The following is a 21,030-nucleotide window of genomic DNA, read 5'->3' as shown; positions in this document are numbered from 1 at the left end:
AGAGTGGTCCATAATTAACTTTTGCTTGGTTGGCACTTTCAACCAGATATAAGCAGGTTGAGACCCCAGCATCCATTAGTCAGATACCTTCCTTCTCTGTGGTAAGACTCTCCGCCTCCTTGATGTTTCCATTTGTATCATTTTTTTTGTGCTCAGCATCTGAGTCAGTAGCTAACTGCACTGTTGGAATTGACTTCTGGATTGACTTATTTACATGTCCCTTGTCAGATTTTACAATATGCAATCAAGTGGCATTCATTTAAAATGTTGTTTTGGGGGGGAAAAAAGGTTTTTGCTTTAAATGTGTTTTACTTCAAACCTGTAGCTTTTATTTAGGGTCAAATGTAGTGCTCCTGCTGTTTGTAAATTGAGGGGGTGGTCTAGAATGTAACTGGGTTTTCAGGGGTTTTATTTGAATTCTTGACAGAATGTGTAGTAAAGTGAGTTGCCAATAGGAAAATGAATGTTACAAGTTGCACCTGTAGTTGAATTGGCCGTAATGATTGTGTTGAATGATGCCATTCAAACGGTTTTTGTGCGTATTCACAACACCCTAATGTTTCCCAGGGTTCTCCAAGAAGTACAAATTCATCTGTAGAAGGGGAAAAAGAAGGTGAGACATAGTTTGAGTCTTCATAAGAAAAGTGACAAATGTTCTGTGAGAGATACCACTCACAGCTCTGTTGACTGGGGAGGAAGCACCACAGAATCAATCATGTTTCTTGTCTCATCTCTTTCCTAGTGATCCGTCACCATGAGTACGGACGCGGAGATGCAAATCTACGGCAAGGCTGCCATATACCTCCGTAAGCCTGAGAAGGAGAGGATGGAGGCACAAACCGCACCGTTTGATTCAAAGAACGCCTGCTATGTGGCAGACCCCAAGGAGCTGTACCTTAAGGGTCTGGTCACTGCAAGGGCTGATGGGAAGTGTACTGTAACAGTCACGCATCCTGACGGCACTAAGGAGGTAAGCCTGATTGGTGCAATTACTCAATTTCTTGAAATAAACATCAAAATTATCCAAACATGCCAACAGGCTAAATGAAATCAGTAACAAAAGATAGATTGAGAAGGATTCCTCTGTTTTTTTTGTAAGCAGAATATAACCTTCAAACACATACATTTTATCGCTGCTAATTACAAATTTATATGGACTAGTTAAGAATCACCATGTATGTGTCAGTGGGTGATAACAAAGTAGTTGGATTAGATGGGGGTATGCAGTTAAAAATATATATTTAAAGATTGAACTCGTATTTAATGATCAAAAAGTATTCAGTCATGTATATTTTTGACGGTTTCAGGCAGGAAAAGAGTTCAAAGACGGAGACGTCTACCAGATGAACCCCCCTAAGTACGACAAGATTGAGGACATGGCCATGATGACCTACCTGAATGAAGCCTCTGTGTTGTATAACCTCAAAGAGCGTTATGCAGCATGGATGATCTATGTAAGATACCTGCATAAACACACACACACACATACATGAACATGAGAAACACACACACATACAGTACTACACATAAATGAATGGTAGAAACCAAAACATACCAATACAGTAGACCTACATTAGTATACCATAGTACACCTACATCCTCACATAAATCCAGGTAAAAGTCAATCTGATTGAGCTAATCCCCTAATTTAATTGAATCCCTTTCATCCAGACCTACTCTGGGCTCTTCTGTGCCACGGTGAACCCCTACAAGTGGCTTCCTGTGTACGACATGGAGGTTGTCAACGCCTACAGAGGGAAGAAGAGGATGGAGGCTCCACCCCATATCTTCTCCGTCTCTGACAACGCCTTTCAGTTCATGCAGATTGGTACGAGCTCTCATGGATGGATGGATGGATGGATGGATGGATGGATGGATGGATGGATGGATGGATGGATGGATGGATGGATGGATGGATGGATGGATGGATGGATGGATGGATGGATGGATGGATGGATGGATGGATGGATGGATGGATGGATGGATGGATGGATGGATGGATGGATGGATGGATGGATGGATGGATGGATGGATGGATGGATGGATGGATGGATGGATGGATGGATGGATGGATGGATGGATGGATGGATGGATGGATGGATGGATGGATGGATGGATGGATGGATGGATGGATGGATGGATGGATGGATGGATGGATGGATGGATGGATGGATGGATGGATGGATGTCCATAAGTGGATGTTTTATGTACCTTTATTTAATCAGGGAGTCACCATTGAGACCAGTGTCTCTTTTACAAGTGAGCCCTGCATATACAATTTAATAAAATACGTCAAAATCAATTACAATATAAAACTATAGGTTACTGAGCCAGCAATGCGGGGGGCAGCACACTTGAGCAGACCCGGCTCCAATTGGTCAGCCCCTGTGGATATCTAGGTATCTATAGCAAGTAAGGCATCAAGGACTTATTTTTCTGTGAATTACTGAAATACAAAATGTTGACTACCATTTTCAATCTGCAAAATTCCTGAATCAGCATTCAGCCCACTCTCAGAGATATAAGGGTTAGATGCTCTTTCAAATTATAGCCAGCTGAAATAAAAAGACGATTAAATTCATCAATGATAGCATTTTTGTCCGTAATGGGGCCAGAGTCTGAATGAATTTGTTGGGTCAGAGAGGAGGAAGTGCAACCCATCAGAGATTTGACAGTTTTCCAGAATTTAGCCGGGTTCCCATTACAATCAGAAAGAGTATTTACAAAATAATCAGATTTAGCTTTCTTGGTCAGTCTTACACATTGAGTCCTCAGTTGTCTAAAAGATTACCAATCCGGGCCTAAGCCTGTGTTCCTGGCCTTGACTAAGGCAACAATTCTCTTATGAATGACTTCAGATAAATCAGTTTTGAAGGGGCAATGATTATCTACAATAGTATTGAAGATATTTGGAAAAAAGCTTAAAGACAAATCAGGTTCAGGGATAGCTGAGATACAGTCAATGTCACTCAATTATAGATAATGTAAAAAAAGCTTGTTCACTAACGTTTTTTAAGTATTTCTTAATGATTACACGAGGCTTAGATTTATAGATTTTCACATTACTGACACAGAAAAAACTGGGAAATGGTCACAAAAATCCTGTGGGAAAACCCCACCAGCAACATATTTATCTGGCGTTATTGTGAAAATAAGATAAATCAGGGTAGATTTCGATGGATCTTTAGGATTTGGCCGTGTAAGCTCAGTTATCAGCTGAGACAGGTTTAGCTCAGAGCAAATATATTTCAGTGTATCTGACACTGGCATCCTCCAGTCAATAAAATCACCCATCATAAATAGTTCAGATTGACCACACTTAGATACCAATTCAGATAAATTGTTAAGAGCACATGAGAGAGCCGAGGGAGGGTGATGAACTCCCATTAGTGTCAGCTGGTTATTATGACCAAGGTCCACGTTAAGAACGAGACAATCAAACTGCTTAGGGACAGAGGTAGCAAGAGATACAGAAACATTTAAATTGTCCTATGTTAATATGGAGTTGTCGTTCCTCACTGTCTTGGCATTACCGTAAGCTTCCAGCAGAGGGTTAGCTGCGTTGATCAGATTCTTAAGAGGCCACTGATGGAGACAAACACAAGTTGCTCAGAATCTGGTAAAGTGGTCAAGTTAGTTTTCTCGATTGCTTGAACACTTTTCTTGAAACAGGATTCACAGGTGGAGAAAAAGATTACACAGCCAAGAAAACTGGAATGTGTTAAAAAGCCACAACCTTCCTACATTTTGCTGGGGTCAACTTCCTTCTTGGATCTCAAAGTCCATAAGTGGTTATGGATGGATTAATGGATGGATGGATTGATGGATGGTTGATGGATGGATTGATGGATGGATTTATGGATTGATGGATTGATGGATGGATTAATGGATAGATTGATGGATGGATTGATGGATGCATGGATGGATGGAAGTTAAAATATTCTTTAGAGAGTTATCTACTGTTTTCTAGTCTAGGTTGGAACAGTTTGCTGGTAATATCTGATTTCAGTAACCTTGAATGAAAAATGTTCCTAAATGAAATCAATAATGTACCCAGAATGTTGCTCGAGTATGATAAGCAATATGTTTTTTGGTTACAGACCAGGAGAACCAGTCCGTCCTGATTACGTGAGTTGTGTACTAAAAATCTCACTTGAGAAAGTGTTTCTACTGCAATATGTTGGGTCACTTGGGTGTGATGAAAATATATGACATAATGAATGGATTAGGCTATGCGTAATAATAAGTTGATGAGTGGGAATATTTGTTAATTATTTACTTATGTAAGAAACCAGGTCAACAGTGTATTTTTCAATGCTATTTCTTAGTGAAAGCTAAAACTAAAACCCCTCTTTCTCTGTCATATTAACCAGTGGAGAATCCGGTGCAGGAAAGACTGTCAACACCAAGCGTGTCATCCAGTACTTCGCCACCATTGCAGTTTCTGGTCCCAAGAAGGAAGCAGAGCCAGGCAAAATGCAGGTAGGTTTTAAGTTTGGTGGGCTGTGTTCAAGCGATTGAGAAAAACTAACTTGATCAGTTTCTGAGCAACTTGTGTTTGTCTCAATCAGGGGTCTCTTGAGGATCAGATCATTGCAGCTAACCCTCTGCTGGAGGCTTACGGTAATGCCAAGACAGTGAGGAACGACAACTCGTCTCGCTTTGTAAGTATGAAGGGCATACTGTGAAAGTGAACTTAGATTGGAAACATTTATTTCAGTAGTTCCCTTTTGTTATATCAATATATGTCCAACATTCTGTAACATTTAAAGGGGTCTATCAAAGTTAAATGTTAGATGTATTTAGTTGACCTATTTCTAACCCCCATGCTCTACTATAGGGTAAATTCATCAGGATTCACTTCCAAGGTAGCAAACTGGCTAAAGCTGACATTGAGACCTGTGAGTTGATTTGGATTTTTTCTCAATGCTTTACTAAATTCACACAGATTTTTTTTGGGAGATCATAATTCTCTAATTCTCTCTCTCTCTCTCTCTCTCTCTCTCTCTCTCTCTCTCTCTCTCTCTCTCTCTCTCTCTCTCTCTCTCTCTCTCTCTCTCTCTCTCTCTCTCTCTCTCTCTCTCTCTCTCTCTCTCTCTCTCTCTCTCTCACTCTCTCGCTCTCTCTCTCTCTCTCTCTATTTTTGTCAATCTCTCTCTCTTTCTCTCTCAGACCTGCTAGAGAAGTCCAGAGTGTCTTTCCAGCTTCCCGATGAGAGAGGCTACCACATCTTCTTCCAGATGATGACCAATCACAAACCTGAGATTGTTGGTATGGCAAAGTAGAGTTACGATAGATTGCCATAGATTTTCTATTATTACCAAAATTACTGAACATTCCGGTAACTTTGATCAATTACCGATAGCTTTGAAACCTTAACAGTGATATAGTTGAGTCCATCTATTGAGTAAAGGAAGGAGAGATACTGTAAAGGTAGGACAGCACAATTCTAAGAGATTTAACTGACAAGACATTCTCCGTTGTCCATAGAAATGGCGCTCATCACCACCAACCCCTACGACTTCCCCATGTGCAGCCAGGGTCAGATCACCGTGGCCAGCATCAACGACAAGGAAGAGCTGGATGCCACAGACGTGAGTCAAACAAAGGGCTAACCAAACTCTAGATATGGAATGGGTAGAACCACCATACACAATGAATGCACTGTTCAATTCCAACTTGGTAGCAGCTGGGAATTTTCATGTATTTTTTTGTCAGATTCTAAATGCCTTGTGTTAGTTAGGCATGAGCCTCAAGGCATTCTTCATGACTTCACACTTCACCTTGAGGCACACACATGTAAGACATCCACAAGAGAGTGCCACTAAGTGCCCTGTGAAACTGTGGAAAACTCCTTTTGTGCTGTCATCTACTAGCGTTGGCCAAGCATAATCATGTGGATCTGAGAAGGAGGTCAAATATATCCATCCGATTTGTTCTGGTGAGAGTACAGAACTGTAGTGTACTGTAAGTGAGCAAACTACCGTTCAGTTCATCACTGTTGTACTTCCTGTCAAATACCAGGATGCCATTACAATCCTGGGCTTCAATAATGATGAGAAGATTAGCATCTACAAGCTGACAGGAGCTGTATTGCACCATGGCAACTTGAAATTCAAGCAGAAGCAGCGTGAGGAGCAGGCCGAGCCAGACGGCACAGAGGGTGAGTCCCACTCATAGATATACAATATGTAAAGCATTAGTCCCATTCCCAGTCCCACTCATAGATATACAATATGTAAAGCATTAGTCCCATTCCCACTCATAGATATACAATATGTAAAGCATTAGTCCCATTCCCAGTCCCAATCATAGATATACAATATGTAAAGCATTAGTCCCATTCCCAGTCCCACTCATAGATATACAATATGTAAAGCATTAGTCCCATTCCCAGTCCCAATCATAGATATACAATATATAAAGCATTAGTCCCATTCCCAGTCCCACTCATAGATATACAATATGTAAAGCATTAGTCCCATTCCCAGTCCCACTCATAGATATACAATATGTAAAGCATTAGTCCCATTCCCAGTCCCACTCATAGATATACAATATGTAAAGCATTAGTCCCATTCCCAGTCCCACTCATAGATATACAATATGTAAAGCATTAGTCCCATTCCCAGTCCCACTCATAGATATACAATATGTAAAGCATTAGTCCCATTTCCAGTCCAATCATAGATATACAATATGTAAGACAGACAGCGCCTCATCAAAGTCCGGCAGGAGATCATTTATGGAGACCGAATTCCAACCTCCAGAAATGATTTGAAATTATCAATGTGGGTTCAAATCAAAACCTAACCCATAACAAACTTGGCCAAACCCTTTTGTCAGTGTGACATCAGAATCAAGTGATCTTGTGTCCCTGAGTCTGTTGTTGCTGGTTCTCTCTCCAGTGGCTGATAAAATCGGCTACCTGCTGGGCCTGAACTCAGCTGAGATGTTGAAGGCCCTCTGCTACCCCAGAGTGAAGGTCGGCAATGAGTATGTGACCAAGGGACAGACTGTGCCTCAGGTAAGGCGGCCAAACACAGCATCTACCATTTTCTGAGCACCAGAAATATTTAGGTGATTAGTGCATTGCTTGTTTTGAATAGTGATGTCTTCTCACCTTCTCACTATACATGGTCAATGTCTCATGTATTCATTTGAGGTATTATCATTGCAGGTTAATAACTCAGTCTCGGCTCTGGCCAAGTCCATCTATGAGAGGATGTTCTTGTGGATGGTCATCCGTATCAACGAGATGTTGGACACCAAGAATCCAAGGCAGTTCTATATCGGTGTGCTTGATATTGCTGGGTTTGAGATCTTTGATGTGAGTATGAGACCAGAACAAGACAATTAGTTGTGATTGAGAGGGATTACAGCCCTGTATGATGAAATGATCCCTTTTGAAATTCCATCAACAGTACAACAGCATGGAGCAGCTGTGCATCAACTTCACCAATGAGAAACTGCAACAGTTTTTCAACCACACCATGTTCGTCCTGGAGCAAGAGGAGTACAAGAAGGAGGGAATCGTCTGGGCCTTCATTGACTTCGGCATGGACTTGGCTGCCTGCATTGAGCTTATTGAGAAGGTAAACTGTCTGTCAGGATTGTAATGGACCACAACAGCAAAAGTTCATAGAGAGCGCTGTGTGAGATATTATCACAGTGGTAGAACGTATCTGACTGTTGAGAACTCTGTATCCTATTATGTGCCCCTAAATGAAGATACTCTGATAATAGCATGCTTGCTAAAGGAATACATGTGATCCTAAATGTAAATATCACTAATTTGATATACATCTCTTTTCGTAAAGCCATTGGGCATCTTCTCCATCCTTGAAGAGGAGTGCATGTTCCCCAAGGCTTCAGACACTTCCTTCAAGAACAAGCTGTATGACCAGCATCTTGGGAAAAACAAGGCGTTTGAAAAGCCCAAGCCTGCTAAAGGCAAGGCAGAGGCCCACTTCTCCCTGGTGCACTACGCCGGCACGGTGGACTACAACATCACTGGCTGGCTGGACAAGAACAAGGACCCCCTGAACGACTCAGTTCTTCAGCTGTACGGGAAGTCCTCAGTCAAACTTATGGCTACCCTGTATGTCGCTGCCCCACCTGAGGGTAAGACTAGCATCACATTAAAATAAGTGCTACAACTCCTTTAAAGGGTTAATCTGCAGTTGCTACATTTACATTTTTGGACGACATTCATTCTTGAAGAAAATAACTTTCTTGAAGAACATCAGCTCAGTTCAACTGTCGTACCACTTCAGAACCCAAAATAGAAGCTTGTTTTACTCCAATGTTTGTGAACCAAGTTAAGGTAAACAAGCAATTTATAGCCTCAAAACAAGGTTAAAACTATCATGTTGATATCATGGATGGTCAGTCCTTGTGTACATAGCTCTGCCTATGAATTTGAGTGGTTACATTTCTCCAGCCCCATCTCTCAGCTTTTTATAGAAACAGGGGCAGGGAGCATGATTTGTATTGCTTCAACTGCTGATTGCTGCTTTAAAGTCTTTAAATGTATCACAATTTCTCTGGGTTTTTCACTGGGTTTTTGTATTTGGTATTTTATTAGGATCCCAATTAGCTGTTGCAAAAGCAGCAACTGCTCTTCCTGGGGTCCACACAAAACATGAAACAATACAGAACATTAATAGACAAGAACAGCTCAAGGACAGAACTACATACTTTTTTTTTAAAAGACACACGTAGCCTACATATCAATACATACACACAAACTATCTAGGTCAAATAGGGGAGAGGTGTTGTGTCGTGAGCTGTTGCTTAATCTGTTTTTTGAAACTAGGTTTGCTGTTTATTTGAGCAATATGAGATGGAATGGAGTTCCATGTAATAATGGCTCTATATAATCCTGTACACTTTCTTGAATATGTTTTGGATTTGGGGACTGTGAAAAGACCCCTGGTGGCATGTCTGGTTGAGTAAGTGTGTGTGTCAGAGCTGTGTGTAAGTTGACTATGCAAACAATTTGGGATTTTCAACACATTCATGGTTCTTATAAAAATAAGAAGTGATGCAGTCAGTCTCTCCTCAACTCTTAGCCAAGAGAGACTGGCATGCATAGTATTTTTATCAGCCCTCTGATTACAATGAAGAGCAAGATGTGCCGCTCTGTTAATGTACTCATACAATAGGTGTTATTTTACACCATCTCATTGGCAGCATTTGCATTAAGTGTGAAGTTAACCTGAGATTGTCTAATTTATAATGATATATCACTTTTCCCCATTTTAACAGATACAACCAAGAAAGGGGGCAAGAAGAAGGGTGGTTCCATGCAGACTGTGTCCTCCCAGTTCAGGGTGAGCTTTTAAAATGTGTATATTCAGGCTTTCAAAAGGTGCATTGATTATCAGAAATGATCTCTGAGAAAATGGTTTGTAACCCTCTTACAGGAGAACTTGGGAAAGCTGATGACCAACTTGAGGAGCACTCATCCTCACTTTGTGCGCTGCCTGATTCCCAACGAGTCAAAGACTCCAGGTACAAGAACTATTGAGTTAAATATGACATATTATCAGTACAGTATCAGTAACCTTAACGAACCAATCTTTAACCTGTTAATGAGACTTGGTTTGTGTTTCCAGGTCTGATGGAGAACTTCCTGGTTATCCACCAGCTCAGGTGTAATGGTGTTCTAGAAGGTATCAGGATCTGCAGAAAGGGCTTCCCCAGCAGAATCATCTATGCTGACTTCAAGCAGAGGTACACACACACAAACACAAATGCACGCACACACACGCACCACACACACACAGAAAGTTCTGCGCTAAGGGTTTTCCCAGCATCCGTTTACATTTACATTTTAATCATTTAGCAAACGCTCTTATCCAGAGCGACTTACAGTTAGTGAGTGCATACATTTTTCATATTGGCCCCACGTGGGAAACGAACCCACAACCCTGGCGTTGCTCTACCAACTGAGCGACAGGAGGCTTATCGTTAACGTAATACAACCAACCTATTATAACTTGACATTTACTAAATTTCTACCACATGTTAAACAAGTCTCCTCATTCAGGTACAAAGTACTGAATGCCAGTGTCATCCCAGAGGGCCAGTTCATGGACAACAAGAAGGCTTCTGAGAAGCTGCTTGGGTCCATTGATGTGAATCATGAGGATTACAAGTTTGGACACACCAAGGTCAGTCAAATATCCCCAGAAAAAGCTAGCAATAAAACACAACCTCAATGATAATATAAATTCTAACCATTGAATGTCTCTCCAGTTGATACATTCATCTTTTTATTATTTCTTAAAGATTTGAAAAAACATTGATCTCAATTAATTATCATGTGCATTGTGTCAGAGTGGTATGGCTGCAGTTATCTGTATCAGTGTAAATTATTCATCTACAACTGTAAAATAACTTACAACTGATAAACAACCTATCCCATGGTTTGTTTGTAAGCATTGCAATTTATATGTTGGTGAAATCAATCTAGTGGCGTTGTTCCTCTCTTTCGATTCAACCCTTTCTATCTGTAACCATCTGACAGAGGTTCCATAATTGACCATGTTTACCTGTCTCAGGTGTTCTTCAAAGCTGGTCTGCTGGGTGTCCTTGAGGAGATGAGAGATGAGAAGCTGGCCTCTCTGGTCGGCATGGTCCAGGCTCTCAGCCGTGGATTCCTCATGAGGAGAGAGTTCACCAAGATGATGGAGAGGAGGTGAGGAATAGTAGACAACTTGGCAAAGAATTCTGTCAACCACCTGTATGTAAAGCATTATGATTACAGACTGTGTATGCTGTGAGTTGTTCACTATGAGAAAGTGTGTTATAGCAGCAGTTTGGGATTTAGCAAGCTGTTCAATTGTTATTTAAATTAGTGATATTTACCCATTCATTCTTGAAGAATATGACTCCTCCTGATCTTAGCATTACCTGTCAGTCCTTTCATCTAGAGAGCTGTCTATAAATGTAAGTGGGGTTACATTTCCCTAGCCCAATTCCTCAGCTGTATGCAAAAAGTGGCGGGGGTCCCCGTTTTGTTATTCTTTGAATCCCAGAACGTAGCTTTAAAGTCCTACCCTAGTCTCCTTTTCACCTCATTAAACACCTGATTTACTTAACAAAAGGCACATCTCATTAGGTGCTCCAGGTATCCTCATGGCATGGCACAAGTGAGGGGTGGGGCTTTCCTCTTTTGTTCTCTATTGCTCCTCTATTGTTCCTCAAGCAAGGGGGGAGGCCGATGACATCACAAAGCCACCATCAGACCAACTCCTTGAAGTTTCCTTGAAGTCTGCAGTTCACACTATTTTCTTTAAAACATATATTTTTAGGAGTTCTTTAAGCATGCCACTCACCATGCCACTCACCATGCCACTCACCATGCCACTCACCATGCCACTCACCATGCCACTCACCATGTCACTCACCATGCCACTCACCATGTCACTCACCATGCCACTCACCATGCCACTCACCATGTCACTCACCATGCCACTCACCATGTCACTCACCATGCCACTGACCATGTCACTCACCATGCCACTCACCATGTCACTCACCATGCCACTCACCATGCCACTCACCATGCCACTCACCATGCCACTCACCATGCCACTCACCATGTCACTCACCATGCCACTCACCATGCCACTCACCATGCCACTCACCATGCCACTCACCATGCCACTCACCATGCCACTCCATCCTTTCTGTCGACCAGAGATTCAGTCTTCACCATCCAGTACAACATCCGCTCATTCATGAATGTGAAAACCTGGCCATGGATGAAGGTGTACTTCAAGATCAAGCCCCTGCTGAAGACCGCAGAGACTGAGAAGGAGCTGGCCAACATGAAGGAGAACTATGAGAAGATGCAGACGGACCTGGCCAAGGCTCTGGCCAAGAAGAAGGAGTTGGAGGAGAAGATGGTGTCCATGGTGCAGGAGAAGAATGACCTGGCGCTTCAAGTCGCATCTGTGAGTGAGCAACGACCCTCATAAGAGACCATTCACATAAACATCTGCACATATGAACACACGCACACTGTGGCTAACTCAGAAATGTTTGTTGCCCATGGTATATATTTATATTTCATACATTTAAATTAATTTGCTCTGACCTATTTGACAAAATTAAGTCTATATTTTCATACACAAAGAGAGGCCAATTATATTCTTTCCTGCTCTGAAACCAGGATTCAGAGAATCTGAACGATGCTGAGGAAAGGTGCGAGGGGCTCATCAAGAGCAAGATCCAGCTGGAGGCCAAACTCAAAGAGACGACTGAGAGGCTGGAGGATGAGGAGGAGATGAATGCTGAGTTGACTGCCAAGAAGAGGAAGCTGGAGGATGAGTGCTCTGAGCTGAAGAAGGACATTGATGACCTGGAGCTCACCCTGGCCAAAGTGGAGAAGGAGAAGCACGCCACTGAAAACAAGGTTTCGTAGACAGTCTAACCAAACAATAATCCAAACAATAATCAACTCAAAACAGAAATGGAATTCAAGTTTTTTTGTGGGTGCTGTAAAGATTAAGACACAAAATAGTGTAATTTCATTTGTGGGGTAATCCACCCATTCATTACATGTTCTGTTCCCCCCTCCTTTATGACTTCCCCTCAATACACTGGCGTGGAGTACAGTGCCATCTAGTGTTGAATCTATAGTACAGCACTTGTTGACACATTTCTAATATTAATTAAACTAAATCTCCCCTTCATGGTGAAGTGACCAAAGACTAATTTTGTTGTTGCCGTTTTCAGGTTAAAAACCTGACAGAAGAGATGGCGTCTGTGGATGAGAGTGTTGCCAAGCTGACCAAGGAGAAGAAAGCCCTCCAAGAGGCCCACCAGCAGACACTGGACGACCTGCAGGCAGAGGAGGACAAAGTCAACACTCTGACCAAGGCCAAGACCAAGCTGGAACAGCAAGTGGACGACGTGAGTGGAGTTTGACATTTTGGCCATGGTAGTATGTAAGATGATATTATCTTCAATTGTTTAGAGTTGACCAATATATGTGTATTTTTATCTTGTAGCTTGAGGGTTCTCTGGAGCAAGAGAAGAAGCTCCGTATGGACCTTGAGAGAGCCAAGAGAAAGCTGGAGGGAGATCTGAAACTGGCCCAGGAGTCCATAATGGACCTGGAGAATGACAAGCAGCAGTCTGATGAGAAAATCAAGAAGTAAACACAAATCAATTACCACAGTATTACCTGCCATCTTGATCAAAATAATGGTTGTTATTGGCTCATTCTTGTAATTATGAATTTGTATGTGATTCTTAAAAGCAAAGTGAATGGTAATATAGGCTCCCTTTACACTATCTAACCAAATCAAACTTTGCAATCAACGTGTTTGTGTTTGTTAGGAAGGAGTTTGAGACCACCCAGCTCCTCAGCAAGATTGAGGATGAGCAGTCTCTGGGAGCTCAGCTGCAGAAGAAGATCAAGGAACTCCAGGTACAGTACAGGATCTAACCTCCAGTACAGGAAAGCACACACCTGAATCATTTCCTGAAAAATACGGACACATTTCTTCTGGTAGCACACATGAAAGATGAAAGATGGTGCTTCATGATGGTGCTTCTTTCTATGGAAAGATGGTGCTTCTTACCGTTGATAGTTTGGTTCCGCCCTTGGGACACTGTCTAATGAATATAGTAAATATGTTAGTGTAACTGGCTATGTATTAACACATTTATGCTAAATATACTGTACATACTATTATTATGTAGTGAGGTTCAATTGTTTCAACTGTATTGTAGTGTTCATCCCCCCTGATCCTGCCACCTCTTCTAGGCCCGTATTGAGGAGCTGGAGGAGGAAATTGAGGCTGAGCGTGCTGCCAGGGCTAAGGTTGAGAAGCAGAGGGCCGATCTCTCCAGGGAACTTGAGGAGATCAGCGAGAGGCTGGAGGAGGCCGGAGGCGCCACTGCTGCTCAGATTGAGATGAACAAGAAGCGCGAGGCTGAGTTCCAGAAGCTGCGTCGTGATCTTGAAGAGTCCACCCTGCAGCACGAGGCCACAGCCGCCGCTCTGCGCAAGAAGCAGGCCGACAGTGTGGCTGAGCTCGGGGAGCAGATCGACAACCTGCAGCGCGTCAAGCAGAAGCTGGAGAAGGAGAAGAGTGAGTACAAGATGGAGATTGATGACCTCTCCAGCAACATGGAGGCTGTCGCCAAGGCTAAGGTGAGTAGTGATGTTTTGGTCAAGCAGTGTTGAGGAGGGTCAGCTACATTACCATTCAAGTAAACTGAAGTTGACAGGAGTCCCATATGTTTCACTAACAGGGCAATCTGGAGAAGATGTGCCGTACTCTTGAGGACCAGCTGAGCGAGATCAAGACTAAGAATGATGAGAATGTTCGCCAGGTCAACGACATCAGCGGACAGAGGGCCAGACTCCTGACAGAAAATGGTACCATCAACAATGAACAACAAACCAAACCAATGTAGTTCACCTCAGTAGTAAACAGTAACATGTGTTTGGGCTGTAAATTCAGTCCACATAGTTTCTGCCCTACGATACCTCAAATACATTTTCAATCTTAGAGAACAGAGACCCCATTAACAAGAGGTTACTCTTTCCCTGCAGGTGAGTTTGGCCGTCAGCTGGAGGAGAAGGAAGCCCTGGTGTCTCAGCTTAACAGAGGAAAACAGGCCTTCACCCAGCAGGTGGAGGAACTGAAGAGGCAGATTGAGGAGGAGGTCAAGGTAAGGGACCCAAAATGGAAACCACCCACCACAATTTAGAGCTCTATATACATATAGACGGTGACTACGCCACCCTCAGAGACTTCTACTGCCATTTGATTTACTCTCTATCTAATCTCTCTTTGTCTTTGTCTTTCTTGCTTTCTTTCTCAGGCTAAAAATGCACTGGCCCACGGTGTCCAGTCTGCCCGTCATGACTGTGACCTCCTGAGAGAGCAGTTTGAGGAGGAGCAGGAGGCCAAGGCAGAGCTGCAGCGCGGCATGTCTAAGGCCAACAGTGAGGTGGCTCAGTGGAGGACTAAGTATGAAACTGATGCCATCCAGCGCACAGAGGAGCTGGAGGAGGCCAAGTGAGTTGCACGCAGTAGCAAAAACTCAAATAAATGGTGTGGATGGTGAGGGTGATAGGGGGCTCTGAGAAAATGTTATGTCAATATGTAGTGCAACATTTGTTTCACAACAAATTGCTCACCATAACACCACCTTCTGTTGTCCAACAGGAAGAAACTGGCCCAGCGTCTGCAGGAGGCTGAGGAGACCATTGAGGCGACCAACTCAAAGTGCGCCTCCCTGGAGAAGACCAAGCAGAGACTGCAGGGAGAGGTGGAGGACCTCATGATTGACGTTGAGAGAGCCAACGCAATGGCCGCCAACCTCGACAAGAAGCAGAGGAACTTTGACAAGGTGAACATTTATAAACGTCACTCAAGGTGATATTTTCTGTCTGCTATTTGATCAGTTGTAGTATAATTGTAGCATATTTCTGAATCAAAACTCTCCATCAATGAGTTCTAATGAAAATCCCATGTATTTCCCTAGGTTCTGGCAGAGTGGAAGCAGAAGTATGAGGAGGGTCAGGCTGAGCTGGAAGGAGCTCAGAAGGAGGCTCGCTCTATGAGCACTGAACTCTTCAAGATGAAGAACTCCTACGAGGAGGCTCTGGATCATCTGGAGACTCTGAAGAGAGAGAACAAGAACCTGCAACGTGAGCATTTGACAGCAGTTCTATTTGACTGATGTTTGACTAGTGTTTGAAAATGGAATTAACTGTAATCATCAACATTATATCAAAATTACTATTAAACCATCTCAGAATTTTCATGTAAAGTATAAAATGTTATTTTTTGGAACTTGTAATTGGTATTCCTTTGAATAGCCCAAGAATGTGGGGGGCAATTCGATTTGGAAGACAGTATGAAATGCTGTTAATTAATTAACTGTTATTATGATTCAATATAAACTTCAGTGCATTGGCGATATCCACTGTGAAAATCTCTGAAGTATAATCTGCTCCTGTGTTTGTGTGTGCAGAAGAGATCTCTGACCTGACTGAGCAGATCGGAGAGACTGGCAAGAGCATCCATGAGCTGGAGAAGGCCAAGAAGACCGTGGAGACAGAGAAGTCTGAGATCCAGACCGCTCTGGAGGAGGCTGAGGTACAAACTACAGCTGTTTGATAGGAAAAGCAGTGTTACACTAGCCAATACCAGCTACAGTCTAATGCTCCCCTTTATTGGTGTTTATTGTAGTCATTTATACAGTATGTAATTCCTTGTGTTATACACATCCAAATGTATTGAGCACAATTCACCTGACTGCTTCTCTTTGTCCAGGGCACACTGGAGCACGAGGAATCCAAGATTCTGCGTGTGCAGCTGGAGCTGAACCAGATCAAGGGTGAGGTGGACAGGAAGATCGCTGAGAAGGACGAGGAGATGGAGCAGATCAAGAGGAACAGCCAGAGGGTGGTTGACTCCATGCAGAGCACCCTGGACTCTGAGGTCAGGAGCAGGAATGACGCCCTGAGGGTGAAGAAGAAGATGGAGGGAGACCTGAACGAGATGGAGATCCAGCTGAGCCACGCCAACAGGCAGGCCGCTGAGGCCCAGAAACAGCTGAGGAACGTCCAGGGACAGCTCAAGGTAAAGGGACTGGGACATCAGGCTCAAAAACTTGATCATGGGGAGGGATTTGTTTGTGAATCAGTAGAAAACAATAGAACAGAGGAATGGAATAGTGGACTAATATACTGTAGATATTGTGGAAATGTTTACCAATGATCACCAATCCTATCACCCCTACTTCCACACGTCTAATGATTCTATGTCATTGTGAACCCCAGGATGCCCAATTGCACCTTGATGACGCTGTCCGCCTCTCAGAGGATATGAAGGAGCAGGCAGCCATGGTGGAGCGCAGAAACGGTCTGATGGTGTCTGAAATTGAGGAGCTGAGAGTTGCTCTGGAGCAGACAGAGAGAGGCCGCAAAGTGGCTGAGACTGAGCTGGTAGACGCCAGCGAGCGCGTCGGACTGCTGCACTCCCAGGTACGGGTCAAAAGCCATTTCTAATGAAACTCAACCAAGCATACCATTTACACACACATAGAATTTAACAGTGCTTGCTTTTAGATTTTCGTAATTTCTGAGTCAAATAAATGGCCTTGTTTCCTCCTTCAGAACACCAGCCTTCTGAACACCAAGAAGAAGCTGGAGACTGAACTGGTGCAGGTGCAGGGAGAGGTAGACGACATCGTCCAGGAAGCCAGGAACGCAGAGGAGAAGGCCAAGAAGGCCATCACTGACGTGAGTCCTTGAATTACATCAACTAGATTTGTCCCCAAGAGCCAATGGTAGCTGGGCTGGTTAACCACACCAAAGATCTCAAGGGGGCTTTATGAGTGGTGCCAGTTGGTGCATAAATTAAACTAAGTACCATTCCAGGCGGCCATGATGGCTGAGGAGCTGAAGAAGGAGCAGGACACCAGCGCTCACCTGGAGAGGATGAAGAAGAACCTGGAGGTCACAGTCAAGGACCTGCAGCACCGCCTGGATGAGGCTGAGAATCTGGCCATGAAGGGAGGCAAGAAGCAGCTCCAGAAACTGGAATCCAGGGTGAGTTAACAGCAGGGTGTATTGAAAGACAGATTGCTGGAAATGCATGTGATCATATAAAAAATAAGGTATTTCGGGGGAAATGCCCCCTTAAGGAAAATGTATATTTTCTGACAAAAAAAAGCTACTTTTGGTAAGATTTGAATATGGCATACTGGCAATTTTTTGGAAAATACATTTTTAATAAGTGCCCCCTGAAGATTAGTGTGTTAAAATACATTGTATACGTTTTATTATTACATTTTTGAGTAATTGACTCTTAAAAGCTAAAGTCTAGGTGTTTAAGCAGTAAGGCATGGAAAGCGCTGCAATTTTTTTGTGTGACATAAACTGTGTTCTGTTATAGGCAGAGGGCATAAGATTCCCTACACAGGGGCATTGTTTTAAGACGATCTCTCTCAATAACCCACCTACATAAGGAAAAGTAGTTGTTTTCATTATAGACCCCTCTAATTAAAATGGTAAAAATATATAGGAACAGACAACAATTGTACCTCCTTGACTAGCAGAAGAATATACTTCTGTTTTTACAAAGATTTGTTACGTCTGATTTCACCACCTCACATAAATGCCTAACTTTATTTCTTCCACAAAGGTGCGCGAGCTCGAGACTGAGGTGGAGGCCGAGCAGAGAAGAGGTGTAGACGCAGTCAAGGGAGTCCGCAAGTACGAGCGCAGAGTCAAGGAGCTCACTTACCAGGTAAGAACATGTGCCTTCTTCACACACTAAAGCACACTGGTTTGTGTATTAAACTATGGGGTATTGATTCTTTGATCTTCTCCCACAGACTGAGGAGGATAAGAAGAACGTTGGCAGACTTCAGGACCTGGTAGATAAGCTGCAGTTGAAAGTGAAGGCCTACAAGAGGCAGGCTGAGGAAGCGGTGAGTCACAGACTTAGTCAAATACTCTGAAAGCTTACGTTCCCTAGTAGACATTACAAAACTTCATGTCCAGACAGTTTAGTTGAAGTGTTGCTACTGCACATCAGTCAACAATGACTCAGTTGATAGTGCAAGTAATTGCTGAAGAAATGTATGCACAGTGACTCCTCTGCCTATGTGTTACCAATTTAAAAGAGAGGGGGTTGAATATTATTTAGCTTTGTGCCGGGGGCTGGTCTAGTGGTAGTGCTGCCGCCCCTATATCACATATGTCCCTGGAGGCAGCAGTTTGATCCCTCTGTTCCACCACTCACTTTCTCTGCTATATCATCTATCTCCCTATATACATTGCTATCCTAAATATGTCAATAAAAAAATTCGGAATATCTTTTTAAAAAGTACATGAATTTGCTATCTGAAGCTTCAAACTTTGAATACTGATGTTATGCTCTCCTCTGTTTATCTCACCCAGGAGGAAGCAGCCAACCAGCACATGTCTAAGTTCAGGAAGGTTCAGCATGAGCTGGAGGAGGCTGAGGAGCGTGCTGACATCGCTGAGACTCAGGTCAACAAGCTCAGAGCCAAGACCCGCGACACTGGAAAGGTACAGGACTGCTGCTAAACGTACACCTGACTCATGTTCAAATATGACCACATCAAGTTTCCATATATTTATCATGTTCATTATTAATACTGATCCATTATATTCTATCCAAGTCTATCCATATATTTATCATGTTCATTATTAATACTGATCCATTATATTCTATCCAAGTCTGTCCATATATTTATCATGTTCATTATTAATACTGATCCATTATATTCTATCCAAGTCTATCCATATATTTATCATGTTCATTATTAATACTGATCCAATATATTCTATCCAAGTCTATCCATATATTTATCATGTTCATTATTAATACTGATCCATTATATTCTATCCAAGTCTATCCATATATTTATCATGTTCATTATTAATACTGATCCATTATATTTTATCCAAGTCTATCCATATATTTATCATGTTCATTAATAATACTGATCCATTATATTCTATCCAAGTCTGTCCATATATTTATCATGTTCATTATTAATACTGATCCATTATATTCTATCCAAGTCTATCCATATATTTATCATGTTCATTATTAATACTGATCCATTATATTCTATCCAAGTCTATCCATATATTTATCATGTTCATTATTAATACTGATCCATTATATTCTATCCAAGTCTATCCATATATTTATCATGTTCATTATTAATACTGATCCATTATATTCTATCCAAGTCTATCCATATATTTATCATGTTCATTATTAATACTGATCCATTATATTCTGTCCAAGTCTATCCATATATTTATCATGTTCATTATTAATACTGATCCATTATATTCTATCCAAGTCTATCCATATATTTATCATGTTCATTATTAATACTGATCCATTATATTCTATCCAAGTCTGTCCATATATTTATCATGTTCATTATTAATACTGATCCATTATATTCTATCCAAGTCTGTCCATATATTTATCATGTTCATTAGTAATACTGATCCATTATATTCTATCCAAGTCTATCCATATATTTATCATGTTCATTATTAATACTGATCCATTATGTCACGATCGTCTTGGAAAGGAGTAGACCAAAGCGCAGCATGTTGCACGAACATGATGCTTTATTTAATTAAAGCGAAACACGAAACAACAAAACAAATAACGATTCGTGAAGTCCACAGTGACAATGACTGACTAGGAACAAAAACCCACAAACACAAGGTGAAAACAGACAGTTTAAATATGGCTCCCAATCAGAGACAACGAGCCAACAGCTGACACTCGTTACCTCTGATTGGGAGTCACTCAAACAAAGAAATACAACAACCTAGAACAACCCAACCTAGAAACAGAACACAAAGAAACGAACACACCCTGGCTCAACATACAGAGTCCCGGAGCCAGAGCGTGACACATTATATTCTATCCAAGTCTATCCATATATTTATCATGTTCATTATTAATACTGATCCATTATATTCTATCCAAGTCTATCCATATATTTATCATGTTCATTATTAATACTGATCCATTATATTCTATCCAAGTCTGTCCATATATTTATCATGTTCATTATTAATACTGATCCATTATATTATTTCCAAGTCTGTTCATATATTTATCATGTTCATTATTAATACTGATCCATTATATTCTATCCAAGTCTGTCCATATATTTATCATGTTCATTATTAATACTGATCCATTATATTCTGTATTTCTTCTTACAGGGAAAAGAAGCTGCTGAATGAACAAGACCAAAGTCTGATCAATTTCCTTTGATGCATAAAATATGATTTTCATGGTGAAATGTTGAGCATTGATTAAAAACACGTTGACCTACATAAACTTCCTTTGTGACTGTGGACTTATTACTCAGCATATAGCTTTTTCATACCATGAAAAATATTGCATTCTGGGATTTAAACAACAACAAAGCTGTCACCCCAACAAAGTGGCCACTTTTTTTGGTAAACACTCC

General features: G+C 41.8%; 1 protein-coding gene across 2 annotated transcripts; it reads left to right on the top strand.

The window, feature by feature from the left end:
- Window positions 1–754: 754 nt before the first annotated feature.
- On the top strand, window positions 755–20,800 carry LOC311116033 (myosin heavy chain, fast skeletal muscle-like; the record flags this gene model as incomplete). Of its 2 annotated transcripts, none has more annotated exons than XM_084191166.1 (39): window positions 755–970; window positions 1,320–1,454; window positions 1,672–1,828; window positions 4,101–4,128; window positions 4,374–4,482; window positions 4,572–4,664; window positions 4,841–4,901; window positions 5,173–5,271; window positions 5,491–5,594; window positions 6,025–6,163; window positions 6,909–7,027; window positions 7,181–7,330; window positions 7,425–7,595; window positions 7,821–8,124; window positions 9,271–9,335; window positions 9,429–9,516; window positions 9,621–9,738; window positions 10,055–10,178; window positions 10,569–10,705; window positions 11,711–11,966; window positions 12,185–12,427; window positions 12,751–12,927; window positions 13,026–13,171; window positions 13,357–13,447; window positions 13,787–14,176; window positions 14,278–14,404; window positions 14,582–14,700; window positions 14,854–15,050; window positions 15,201–15,384; window positions 15,520–15,685; window positions 16,012–16,136; window positions 16,314–16,622; window positions 16,823–17,026; window positions 17,159–17,284; window positions 17,423–17,593; window positions 18,189–18,293; window positions 18,382–18,477; window positions 18,950–19,081; window positions 20,780–20,800. In XM_084191166.1, the coding sequence occupies 39 exons, from the start codon at window positions 755–757 to the stop codon at window positions 20,798–20,800; spliced, it is 5,802 nt and encodes a 1,933-aa protein (XP_084047292.1). The 2 variants fall into 2 exon arrangements, with proteins under 2 accessions (XP_084047292.1, XP_084047291.1); XM_084191165.1 differs by having other exon boundaries at window positions 1,308–1,454.
- Window positions 20,801–21,030: the final 230 nt, after the last annotated feature.

Source organism: Coregonus lavaretus (genome assembly GCF_964263955.1).
Source record: "Coregonus lavaretus genome assembly, contig: HAP1_SCAFFOLD_386, whole genome shotgun sequence".
NCBI lineage: Eukaryota > Metazoa > Chordata > Actinopteri > Salmoniformes > Salmonidae > Coregonus > Coregonus lavaretus.
This window is presented reverse-complemented; position numbering and strand designations above follow the sequence as displayed.